This window comes from Zootermopsis nevadensis, unplaced genomic scaffold (genome assembly GCF_977971745.1).
Source record: "Zootermopsis nevadensis isolate Lab colony 2312 unplaced genomic scaffold, Znev_1.0 Znev_ptg000022l, whole genome shotgun sequence".
Taxonomy (NCBI): Eukaryota; Metazoa; Arthropoda; class Insecta; order Blattodea; family Termopsidae; genus Zootermopsis; species Zootermopsis nevadensis.
Window position 1 is genome coordinate 18,423,381 of NW_028259154.1, and position 13,852 is coordinate 18,437,232.

At 37.9% G+C, this 13,852-nt stretch overlaps 1 protein-coding gene across 2 annotated transcripts in view; it reads left to right on the forward strand.

The window, feature by feature from the left end:
• Positions 1-458: 458 nt before the first annotated feature.
• LOC110840089 (uncharacterized) overlaps positions 459-13,852 on the forward strand; it is a 28,992-nt gene continuing 15,598 nt past the window's right edge. The window contains exons 1-2 of one of the 2 annotated variants that reach the window (XM_022084874.2): positions 459-568; positions 7,288-7,386. In XM_022084874.2, coding sequence (XP_021940566.1) covers positions 7,381-7,386 — 6 coding nt within the window. In that variant the 5' untranslated portion in view covers positions 459-568; positions 7,288-7,380. Of the gene's footprint in view, positions 569-7,287; positions 7,387-11,590; positions 11,674-13,852 lie in introns of those variants that run through there. The other variant, XM_022084875.2, reaches the window with a different exon arrangement.

A 13,852-nucleotide genomic window follows, 5' to 3' on the forward strand; every position in this document is an offset into this window, starting at 1 on the left:
CGGGTCCTTTCCCGGGGGTAAAGCCGGCCGGGGCGTGATGCTGACCACTCACCCCGATCTAGTGCCGACGTCAAGAAAGAGAGGAGCTATACCTCCACTCACCCCAAACGCCTACATGGCGTATAGTGGGACAAACTTTACTTTACTTGCAGTACTGCCTATTTCAAACTTCGTAATTCTTGTGCAGAAATGTATGCAGATTTTACGGCACACATTCATGGTCTAAACAATGGAAAATTAGACAAAACACGCAATCATCCTATTGTCGTCTACGAATTGTCAATTCTCCGTTGCAAATTGTGATAACGGTTACACGTCATGTATTGATTGTAGCATTCAACAATGGAACTCGACTATGCCAAATCAAGAAGACGGGTTAAGTTACGCCTGCGCGAACGTTATCGATGTGACCCGCACAGCACACGCGATGGCGGTAAAAACTAAAGGAGACGGGTAGCAGCAACGGGACAGAATGGTAGTGCCACTGCTTCTGGGTGTTAGTTGGGTGGTCTAACTCGTCGGGAGCAGGAGACAAAGCGCTCGCCGGCATCAAGTCTCACCTTTACAGGTCAGTTGTTTCGGAAATCTTAAATTAACCACAGCGTACATTCTGTGCGTATATTACATAAAAAAATAAGTCAAACATTTTAGAGATGTAGGGTAGTGTATTAAGAAGGGTTTAATATGCTGCACAGGTGCTTATGAGTGGAAATATAGTTAGCATTGGTGTGCTTGGAATGCTTTATGCCAAGCTAGTCAAGGAAGATACGATGCAGTTTGGAGCAAACCACATATACCATATAGCCGGTTATGGATCAGCCGGCAGGTTGAGTGGCAGTTTCACACGTGCCCTCAGTTAGGGTGACAAAGCATTTGTGTGTAACTCTTTAACTACCCGCGATACCTGGTAATGTTTTCAGAACAATTTCGAAGAAAATAGCAAAACAAAACCGAAAAGACTATAAATTAAATTAAGTTTCACATTTTGCTCTCATAAATTCTACTGTATGACATTTGTACTTTTGTTTTTAACTAGCTTAAAATATTTTTTATGACTGTTAACATTTTCAGTTATTATCTATTGGAACAGTGAAATCTGAGAGATTCTGACGTGTTGGGCATGTGACTAAGATTGGAAAGATGCATATACGACTTTGGTTGAACAATCTCTTGAAAAACGCCTAACTGGAAGACCAAGATAGATCATATATAGATATATTGTGAGGACGAGACTGGCCAAGGACCGTGTCCGTTGGAGAGCTTAGATCAGAATTTTTAATTTTATCAAATGCACTATTCTAGTTTAGGAAAGGCCATTCTCTGGGAGTGTGCATTTAAGTGAACAGGTTTCATTTACCTCAAAGCCAATAGTAGATGAATTATTAAATGACAGGTTGCAAGCTACAATGGCCATAAACGTAACTATCGGGTAATGTGAGTTAGTTTGTATAAACAGAGAGCAACTGCGGAAGCATATTGAAATTAATTTACAGAACGCGTTTGTAATGTCACAGACAAAATTGTTATCTGTATGTCATAGTTAAAGATATATTGTCGATACAGACACAGAATGCTAAAAATGATATTAATACTTTATAATACTAAATGCTACATCAAAAGCATTCAATATCAATTTGCAATATTTACCCAGCAGTTTGAATGTCGTTGTAGCTTGCTAAATTTAACGTTTACTCAACTGTGCACGAAACATCGAGACGAAAACATAGCTGTAAAATATGAACGGAGAAGGTGTGAAGGGAAATTGTCGTGGCCTATTTCACATATTATTCCCAGACTTGTCCGGGGGCTTTAGGGCGATCACGTAACATCCGTAAGGATAGCAGATCGTGCACAGTTTCAAATTCAGTCTACCGAACGGGAAAAATGCTAACTACTGCAACACAACATTCTATTTTTTCTGAAGCGCGTGTGAGGAGACTGAATAAAACTACGAAGACCTCAAAGAGAAAGTCTTAATTCGAACCTAGTAACACTCGAAGATATCGGAGCTTTACCGTCTCACATCTCGAGCTTGACAAAATGCCATATGCTGCTTAACCGTTTAAAGTACAATGGTAACTATATGTGCCACCATCTTTAACATGAAATAATTCTCAATTTTGCTTATGAAGATTATTTATGGGTTTCGTATGATTTCTAGAATAAGTAGCGATTTTTTTTAACAGCACTAACCAGTTGATTTTTGCAATTTTTATTTAGATGTGCTTCAAAAGGCTATAAACATAATTTTTACGCATTCCTCTCGGACTATTAACCATACTGACGATCTTTCTGTAATCTAAGTTGTGTCGGACTAGCAAACATCACTGCAGCAACTTTACTGCCGCGGGTTTGCGGCGGGTGGGTGATTGCCAGACGGTTCTTTCGTTGTTAGTCCAAATAATCTTCCCTCCATAACTTTCAAATATGTTACTAGCTCCTCTTCCTCAGAAGTAGAAAACACTGTCTGCTTTGCTCCTAAGGAAACTTTTATTTCCTTGTTTGGATTCTTCTTCGCACACTTAACTTTCCTTTCTAGAGTAGTTTGAGGTACCCTGAATGTGACAGATGCCTTTCTGTACCCCATATGTCCTTAAATCACCTCGTCGACAGCGCGACGCATTGCGCCTTCACTCCAACACTGACGCTGAGTTTTCCTGACATAGTTACGAACCACTGTCTAAAATGCAAATACAGCATTAAGACTGCCGTGTTAAAACTTTTATCCCAATTCATAGTAATTAGAAGACTGAAATTGTTGAAGATATTACATAATTTTCTTTCGGGTGTTATTGAATTTCGTGACATAATTCCCAATTAATATAACGGTAAAGAGAAGCTGAAGTTTATATATATGTATTACTGGATACTTGGAACGACCCGTTCTTCAAGTGCCTGAGCACTGCGGGTCCCAACCTTTCGTTGCCTTGATCTATAGACATTCGGTAAGACTCCTTGGACGAGGGATCGGCCCGTCGCAAGGCCTCTACCTGTACGCAGGACAGCACAACACAGAAAAACGCAGACAAACATCCATGGCTTGAGTGGGATTCGAACCCACGGTCCCAGCGACCAAGCGGTACAAGGCCCACGCCTCAGACCGCGCGGCCACTGCGGACCCCATATATGTACGTATTAGTAGTAGGATTCTAACAACAAATTAACAGATTAGAGCGCTTACAGGACTACGAAAATACCGTGAAGCAAGGCAGGGAACATGCAGGGTATTATGGGGTTCCCCATCATGCCCCCAGTAATTTATCAGAAACAAGTTCCTTGTTTGATGGTTATAGGATTATGAAAAGGAAAAGCACGATCCTAAAAACTAATTGTAAATCTTTTCTGGTAAAAGGTAATTCCGAGCCTACGCTTCTAATTAACCCATCAGGTGCATGCAAGTTTCAGCCTGATAAAGCTCAATTTCCGTAGTTCTCACTTGCCTCCCCTGGTCTCGGTGTGATATAGTTTGCTGAATCCCACGAGGTTTGCATAATGGAATAGTTAATTACGTCACTGTTACCGCCGTGATGTCGTAGCTGCTTCCAGTTTTGCTACACGGGTAGCAATTACAAAAAAAAAGACCATGAAGTGCACATAACTAACACATGCAATTCACCCATCTACAGTCTTTTTCATCTTCCCTTGTAGCTGGATTTGTTGCATGGATCTAGTGTTAGTATGCTTGTATCATGCAAACTTTTTTTATCCTGCATTTCGTGATCAACTACGCACAACAATTCACACATGAATTTCGTTCATGTCAGAGTAAAACTGCCTACTGAATGGCTTATAACGTACTTCTAGTATAGTATATGATCTTCTAAGTCGTGATACAGCGTGGTGTTGTAGATGGTTTCCAATAAATCGTTCGTCTTCATGTTCCACCTCCCTGATTATGTAGACAGTGAGCACCTCTGAAACGTCGGCAGATTTCAACAAGACTAAACAGCACAACATTTTAGAAGACAATCATCTTTAATATGACATTTTACCGTCGAAATAAGAGGCCTAGCTGGTACTTGAATTAGCCCTTCGAAGCCGAGTGGTAAATATATGTACCAGCTGCTTGAACAATATGTAATTCTGCGTTCTGTATTTGTGTGTTTCATATGATTCTCACTGTAAACAGCAATTATTTCCTTAAACAGCATTAATAAATTGATCCTTGTAATTGTAATGTACTGTGTTTCTTTGCTGTACGGACTGAACTTTTAAATATTATATAGAACGGTTTCGTAACCCATAAAATTGTGTTTAAGGCTAAGATTAACTTATAATTTACAAGAAAGTTTCTTACCTTAAACCACATAAAAGAAAATATCTAACAGTGATTAATAAAATGTTGAACAAGCTAAATAAAGAACGGTTGTAACTCATAGGTTTATCTTAAATGTATAAATTTATGCAATTCCTTACTGCAAATTACTGCCTTCATAGCATATGAAATTTGTGCGGAAGCTGTCGTCTGCATTCATTTTACAAATATTAACATAGTTTCTACTTGCAGTTCTGAATACCATTCATGTTTCTGTGTGCTATAAGAACGTCATTAAAGAACAGAGTTTCGTCTTCTAACAGACGTTCCTCATCTCGTCTAAGCCGTAGTCTTTGCCCTCGGGAAACGTCATATCGTTAACACGTGAAACATGGGCACAGTTAACGAGCAAGTACATCATCATCGCTGTCCCCCGGGCACTCCGCGGCTAATAAGGTTCCACCCGAAACACGGTAGCACACTTGAAGTGCTAGATGAAACGAGGAACATACTCATGGTAGCCTAAGAACAGACAGAGAAAGAGCAAATGGAGGGAGAGTTATGAGAGACATTTAAAGGGGTGGGGGAGAAAAATATTTCTCGGTTGTGAAGTTTCCCATTGGTTATATTCTTCACATAAGTAATTTATAAATTGCCACATCAGCATTTGCGTGTGTTAGAGAAGGAAAGTACAGCAGCCAAACCAACTGTACTTGTTTTGATTTAACACGCAAATTAAACCGGCACAATAACACACGTGGTACTGTAATTCACAGCAAACACAAATGTGTGACACATGTGTCAGGTAGAAGTTTATCAAATTTTCAGAGGTCCTTGCTGCCTCCAAAATCAGGGCGATGAGAATAATGTGTGCGTGGAATGAAGGCAGCAAGAACCTCGGAAATGTTGATAAACTTCTACCAGACTACACAGTGCTACAACCCAGAAGGCAGCCATCTTCGAACTAACTGTCGTGAAGACCTCAAATCATACTAAATACCTGTTACTATCCAGTTTTAAAACTGACATCAGAAATATATGACACCGAAAAGCAACGAGACATACAAAAAATCAAGTAATGTACACTTTGGAAATATATGTAATCCAAATTGGAATGGGCTTAGCACACTTTTCCACTCTTGCGTATAAATTGAATCTGTCCCACTCTTGTTTTAAGATTTCATTGTCTAAGAGATAATTTTCATTTCATTATCGTAGATAATCATCTATTTTCCTGTAACAAAGAGAAAAACTTGTTACATTACTCAAGTGGAATAAAAGTTCTGAGAACTTTCAATAAGTTTATGTCTGCTTACACTGATTTAAAAACGTGGATCAATATAAACAGACTGAGGTTGCGAGCTCTTTTGTTGTGTTGAAAATTTCCTCACTCCCTTCATGTATCTGTTGTCTCCTGCAACGGTTTCGGACATACAATTAATGGCTGCTATGATGTGGTTGAAGTTGTCCTCATTCCTTTACTTCCATGATATAAGTTATTGCTCTTCCGAGAAGCCTAAGAAGTTTGTTGCCGATTCCCAGAATAACTACTAAGCCACAGCTTCGTGACCGGAGTTTTTGTTACAAAAGTTGATAGTTAATATTTTGTTATTTTATATTCTGTCGACACTCCTACGTACGTAACGGATGTGAGATAAGAAGGACGATGCAGATCAAGCAAGTAGTCAAACTCAACGTCTGCTAAGGGCAGCTTAAAAGGATATGATCTTTTCGGGGACCGTCACATGGGTGGAGAAAATCATTACCGCCTACTTTTACCCTTTCCAAGCCAAAAACTCGAGGTTTATTTTCGTTCTCTCTGTTTAAACAAGCACGCGTGTGTTAATTTCGTTTGAACATTTCCACTATATTTAATTACAACATAAAACAGCGGTACACAAGTCGCTATTTTCACACTCTGATTCTTTACGGTCGATTTTAATATCGTCCTCCAATACAGGCCGAAGAAAAAATAACACGAACTCCGAAACGTCGTTTTACGTTTTATATTTACTAGACGATGGATAATATCCAAGTAAATTTTTATTCAATCAATCATTTTTCTTCTATAGTCATGATGTTTATACTGTATTAATGTGTGGCTTATTTAACTAAGCTGTCAGTTGCTCAGAGTACATAACGCCGGATAATAATTAATAAATTGTAAAGGATATGAAAGGAAGGTGTCGTAGCCAAATTTAATGTGCTATCCCGATATTATCTTGGAGGGACTGAGGAAATCCAAGAGAAACCAGCCGGTCTCCGGATCGATGTTTGAGCCCGGAATGAGGAGTCTTAATCACTTGGCTACATTCCGTACTGTACAGACACATAAAACAAAAGACTTGAAGGAATCGAATTTTGCTTTAATATTACGTCTCTATTATTGCTCGTACTTTAAACACTGTTGAGAGAAATGAAAACGTCGGTGACATGTAACTGGTATAATCCCGGACTTCAAGGTGTGTACTTTGTTAAAGTAAGCTTTGTGCCTTGAATGGCGTGACGTTGACTAGTCGGACGGAATCAGAGAGAATTTCTTGTGTCTTAAACTTGGCACCATCGAGATTGATGGTGACATCTGAGATCTGACTGCTGAGAAAGAAGTCTTCACTGTTCTCTCTGAAAGCGGAGAAGTTACGCAGGATTTTAAATTGATACTTGTACAATAAAACTCGCTCAACGCTCTCCTTACAATAAATTCGTCTCCTGTGACCCTATGTGTCTTCGTCTGATAATACGTGAATTTATTTAAACTAGAAAAGCTGCAATGATAAACAATGATATGTAATTAACTAAACGACGTAAATATTTACACCGAGAGGAAGTTCTGTGATCAGACTGTGTATTTTATGTATTTTTGTACAATATTTTGTTTAATAGGTGTGTACATACACAAATCAATATCACGAACACTCCGTTACTTTTAAATAGTACGTAATCGCATTAAGGCACAAAGCGATTACATATAGACTGTATAAGAATATTGCAAGTCCCGATGAATTTCATACATGCGTTATTTTATTATGCAGGTGGGAAACTAACAATAGTGACTGAATCGGTGGAATTCGGCCCCGACTTCTGGAAAACAGCTGAGTACTCCAAGAACCCCACATACCTTACTGATGTCGGTAAGTTCGATCTCACAGTAATGTTTACCACTTTCACTGTGTACTGAAACGTTTTCCATATGGTGGTCCGTGACATAATGTTGTATTTTCCTGATATATTATAAACGATTTCTCTATAAACATCTCCCAAAACTTTGTGGTTTACATATTACAGTGTTCATAACACAAACTTAAAAGGGTTCTGGGGTTCCAGTGGAATGATGTTCACATTGAGTTTAAAAAAAGATTAGTTTTCTGCTGACGGGACCAGGTTATTTCGTGACGAGTCTAACTGCAGCATGACAGGTTATATCGCCACGAACTGCACAGTGACCTACCTCAATGGTAATATTTGTAACATTACGACGGCTTTATTGTGCCGTAAAGCTGGAGAAGCTTTTGCGTGGGGAACGCACATTTGGCGGCATGTTTATTTAAAGGAGCCTCAGACCCATAAACACCTGTTCTATTCTTCAATAGACGTTGACAGATGTATTCAAATGTTGAATGGTTTATCCTTCGACTTTATTTTAAACTATGTAACAAATATGATTTGTGTACAGAATATTTGTATTAATCAGCTGTGTATTTTTTCACATGTAAATGTAATTTCACACGCAACAATATTGAGACCAAACTAAGTACCTATTACAAAACTGTACACGACGTCCGACTACAATAAAAATAGTAAAGCAATTCCATATTGCCATGAAACCACATAATCACAGTAGTTTTCATGTAAGTCTACCAAAAGTAACTCACTCTTAGACAAATATTTCACAGATAAAAAAACGGGTTTTGGGATATTCCCTACTCTTTTGGGATGAAATTCATCTATCATTGGGTTCGCCGTATGAGTGCGGCAACTTCTCCGACTCTGGCGTACCGCGTGTACTCTACTCAAGCTTACGTAAGGCTGACTACGAAATTTCAGTAGCTCTACGATGAGATTCATATCAGTTAACAAAATGTACTACTTACTCATTTCACAGGCATAAAACAAACAGAAAGCACGTTGTATTTCTGGGTTTTATATAGAAATATCGTATTCGTTAACACCTAAACGTTAACTTCCATTCTTTCCTTAGGCAAGAGAAGCGTATTGTTTATATAAGGTAAAACGTTCTTTGCAGAAACAACCCAAGTTTCTGCCTTTACAGAGATTTCAAAACCTGCATTGTCTCTTTGAGTCTTTCATGAATGAAACACTGCAGTTATTAATCCTTGATATGGAATCTGTCTCTTTACAACTTCCCGTATCGGCTGTTAAAGGACAGAATAACGTGCAATATATTGCAAAAATATATAAACACACTTATAAGTCAAAAAGCTTCAGATGGGATGATAATGTACCACGCATGAGTAACATGAGACATACATACAGAATTTTAATTAGGAAACCGTATGAGACCACTTTGGAGATGAATAGGTTTTGAAGGAGAATAGTATTACAATCTTTAAGAAATAAGGCGCGACAGTGTGCACTGGATTCACCCGGCTCAGGGAGGGGTCTATCCTTGGCGGGCTCTTGTGAACACGGTAATGAACCTTCGGGTTCCATAAATCACAGTATCTTATTGACCAGCTATGCAAGCATTAAAGAACCATGTTCCATGAGACTGGTTACAAGTTGATGCGAACAACTCATCTCATTCCACGTTATGTAACATCTAACTAATTCAATCCATGGAGCAGATTCTTTAGTGGAAACCTAATAGTCGCTCAGCCAGTCAAAACATTCCCCGCCTCTTATGAGACCTAAAGGTTCGTTGCTGTTTCCACAGGGGCCCCCCAGTGATTTCTGTCTTAAGCCAGATACATCAACCACGCAAGTGCCTTCCAAATTTCTTTATGGCCTATTCTAATACATCTTCCTCCGTGCATATAGATCTTCTAATTCTATATAATCTATGCTGTTAAAATAACAAACAATTAAAACAGACAACAAATATGTGAAAATGCAATGATTTCTGTCTATTGCAAATGTATTTTTAAACAATTTATATGCGAATAAGAAAGAATTTGTAGGAATAACAATAGAAAACACCAATAAGATGAGAAATTGCGTTAAGGTCTGACCTTCATGAATGTTGGCGGTTGTATTTAATTAATTACGGTCCTTTTCATTGAAAGTGTTTCTGTGTTTTAATTATTTGGCAGTTGCACTGTTCATAAGACTTTAACACGATCAGAGCACTTAGCTCAGCAATTTGATAGCATCCTGTCCGACTTTAGCTCTTCCGGGAACAGTCTAAGCTGATCGAGATTTTCCATTATCCCTTCCATGGGAAATCTTTTCCCATCTGCCATTCCAGGCGAAATTTCTTTCCAGTCAGGATATACAATGACTATTCTGGTGCTTGATGCTTCCAGTTAGGCAAGTATTTTACCAGCAGGCACCTGAGTAAAACTAAGGTAGAAATGGACAATAAGTGGTTCAAATTTTAGTAGTCAGACAACGATGAAAAGCACGTTTTTGTTCAGAAGGCCAGCACAGAAATATGTCCCTACTTCAAACCCAACGTGTAATTGCTTTTCCAGCAATTCTTGGATTGTAATTAAATGTCAGTAAGCCATTATAGTCAGATTAATCATGTACTTTCATCCTTGATAACAAATCTTTTCATAAGGCTTACATCTCTCCACTCGAGTACACCTTTAACCTTTGGAAGATATTTAATTTCGTCAGATTAAATTTTCCTTGAGCACCACGCGTAACCTTGGTATGAAGGTGGAACGTGTCAGTCAAACATTTAAATGTACTTTTTTTGTTTATTCTTCTAATACAAATGTAAAAATATGCCCTATATGTGACAAATTCGCCAAAATAAGTATAAAGTACAGGTCATCTTCCTTAATATAAATATCAATTGGTCAATGCAGTTTAGTAAAATCGTCGCTGTTTATTCCGAGAATCATACAAAACACATATATACACACTGTGGACACAATTAATAAGTTAATTAAATTCTAAAGCACATGTTACATTTAGTTAAAATTCTGGTTAGGTTTTAAATTTAACACACATCTAAACGTAAAGATAAAGTTGTCCCAGTGCAACGCAAAGAAAGCGTGTGGTAGGAGGGAGGGGTGATAAGTGTCCACGCATTCTTCGGCACTAGATAGAAGTCGAAGTACAGCTTATATTTCTGGCAGTCTTACCCGCAGGTAAAGTGGCCTCAAGTATTTATTTAATAAAAGACTGTCTGGGCTGGTCTAGACGTGATGGATTCGATCCGGATAATTACTAAATGTACTCATCGTATGTTTTATTCAAGATTCTGTACGAACACAAAACAATCGGTCTGATTAATACTGAATCCAACTAATGATGACGATAATCCATTGAAACACAAGTCTGCTAGGATCACTTCACCAGTGTATGGCTGCTTTGATATTACGCTTAAGATTTTAGTAGTTGCAGTAAAATTTTACTACTGGGAAGGAGGCGTATTGCAGCCAGTCTTTCGCGCATTATTCATGACTACTTGTGCTTAAGGTTACAGTCCTTCAGAACGGTTCTTACTTATTGAGTACTTCAGGGAAGAAAGTAGGTCAGACCTGTGCTTGTATTTACAGTTCTGTAAGGTCTTTGACAAAAATAGATTCCAAACACTGATTAAGTAAAAGGAATCAGTCTGTACAGTAGTGCATCGATTTTAGGCCGGACTCCTTTGGAGTACTGTAAATATTTCCACTTGGTATTTCCGCATTTAGCTCAAGTGAATCAGGATGCGACCGGATTCGGCCTGACACTCAGATTTCAAAGGAAGGAATTCCGTTTAAAAATTAAATAGAAATCCACCAACTTAAATTTCATGAGCGTTTACAATTAAACTACAAAAACTTGTACTCAGGTCCGTTTCAGGAGGGAGCGGTTGATGGACTTCACTACATTCGTTACTCATGACTGTCAGCACACTGAACAAATCAAAAATTTCTCCACGGCTATCATTAATGTAGATATCCAATCTAAAATGTTACCCAGATCTGTTTTGGACATCACGTACTGCAAACATGCAAAGATTAATTTCATTAACTTCGCGAAAGGGCGAATGAAACTGGGTTTTACTTTCTTTCATTTTAGCTCACGTTCTCGTCACGTGTTTAACCATACCTTCGATCTGCCAAGGTGCGATGTCTCCTTGTAGTATTTATATTAAGATCTCGTATTGGACTATTTTAAGAACTGATGTCGTAAGCTTGAACTCATTACGTTAGCAGATGTAATTGTTTGAGTCTTCCACCGGACATTAGCTGTGTCATACCGCTGTGATAGACACGCAGACAGTGACAATCACGGATAAGGTATATTTGGTTACTTCTTGTTTTATGCATGCGAAATTAGAACTGCATCATGAGATCTTAACTAGTGTTACAAATTAATATGATGATAATAGTTTTATTATAACAAATGCATGGAAGCAATATTCCCACATAATAAAGTTTTATGTTGATTACCGTTGGTCTTCTGTATCGCAGTGGGCTAGCGACGTATTTAAGAAACCACTAACTAATTAACAAACTCCGTGCAGCAGAGTTCTTCTAGTGAAGCTAACAGACACCCAGCTGATCAAGAAATGTCGTGCCTTTTATGGAACACCGTGTTCACAACAGCCCGTCACTTGTCTCTGTACTCAGCCAGACGAATCCAATCCACACTCTGTTTCATGTCTTTAAGATCAATTTTAAAATTATTCTCTTATCTACGCTTAGGTCTCCAACTGAGTTCTTCCCTTAAAATATTCGAACTAAATACTTTTCTAATTTTAAAAAAACAATCCTTTCTAAATATAACCAATTTTGAAGTCCTGTTTCTAAAATGAAGTCAAGCATTTTAAGCTAATTTTCTTTATTTTGAGGCAGACAAATATTAATTTTAATATAAACAAAGGCAAGATACATCTTCATTTTAAAGCCTCATTCTGACGTAAATATTACGATATTAAGAGTGGAATATTTATGACTGTGTGCCTGTTATGCGTGAATTAGGCTGTTATAAGAATTGCCAAAGTAACTTGTGGTTTGCATTTCTGACCATAAAATTACTGCGTCCTACATCTTTTAACAACTGTCACGAACCACAATGCTTCAGTGTGTAGTTCTTGGTGGTTATTATTGGCAGGAGTGGAAGTTTATTAATTTATTTAGAGGTAAAAATGGAAAACTACAGATACTCTACCGGTCCCCAGTTAAATACTGTTTTAAAATAATACGCCATATACCCGCGAGTTTCACTAGTAACATTAAATATCTTAAAAGTGGTAACAATTCCTGCCCGGGTTCTCTTCCTGACCTTAAAATGCAATCATGAAACTTCTAAATATTTTTAATGCAACATGTCATTCCTCGATTCCGAAGCGTCTGTCTGCGTAAAGGCGTCATTGGCCAAGTTCTCATTCTTCGCATGAGCTTCTACATAAATGTGACCCTCCTCATATGCAGATAACGTTTGGTTTGTGTTGTCTTATTTTGGGCTAGTTTCATTTGTCTTGAGCATTACGGAGGGAGTGATTATTCTGAACTACAATTTACACGGTGGGTAAGAATCATGCAAGAATTATTCCATGTGGCGACTGATAATAGAGACGTTTCCTGGAAAAAGGTAAATATGTGAAAATGGTGAATAAGGCTAATGCATCCTAGTCACAAATAATAAAAGAGTGAGACCCATTTTGGACTATATGTATATTACAAACATTTTTCTTGCAATTTCATAGTCATTGATTTTGAACTTTATTTACTGCAAATGAAAATCCATTATTGCAAATCTAGCAATATGCACTGTTTTGTATTGTATTTTAAACACAACACACGAAATGAACATAATCTACCCACGAACAAATTATGAATAGTGTGATGGCAAGAGAATGTGGCGAGGATGGAATTGGTGGACGATCTCCACAAAGGGCCCAGTCGAGTTCCTTAGCCCACAGGGATTGTTCCCCTTGCCACAAATGTAATGGACAGCTTAAAATAATGTTAATGGTTTCTGCACACGCGATATTGCAATAGGATGACATGCTACATGAACATTTGTCTGAATCCCAGTATAATCGTGTGACATCAAAAGGAATTTTTACGACCTTATTTTCGTATTTCAGCATTCGTCACCAGTTATATTTGTTTCCTTACATGAAAGACTCGTATGAAAATCTTGTGTTTGCCCGAACTGGTGTGTAGCTCCCTCCCACATTTTAATTTGTAACTCCGTTTCCTTCTTCTGTAAAATGAAATCAAGGTATCAAGCACAGGACAAGCCTACAAATTACTTTCCTGTTACTGTAAATTTTTCACTTTAAATTCTAATTAAAGATTAGTTTGCACGATTTGGTTTATTTCGACTGATGTTCACACTTCAACTGTCAAATGATTACTATAGAATTCAGCCCTAGGAAATTTATTTACAAAGGTATCTGATATTTTACAATATGTATACAACAGTACAAATGGAACTTACTTATAGGACAGGAATATTGAATGTGAT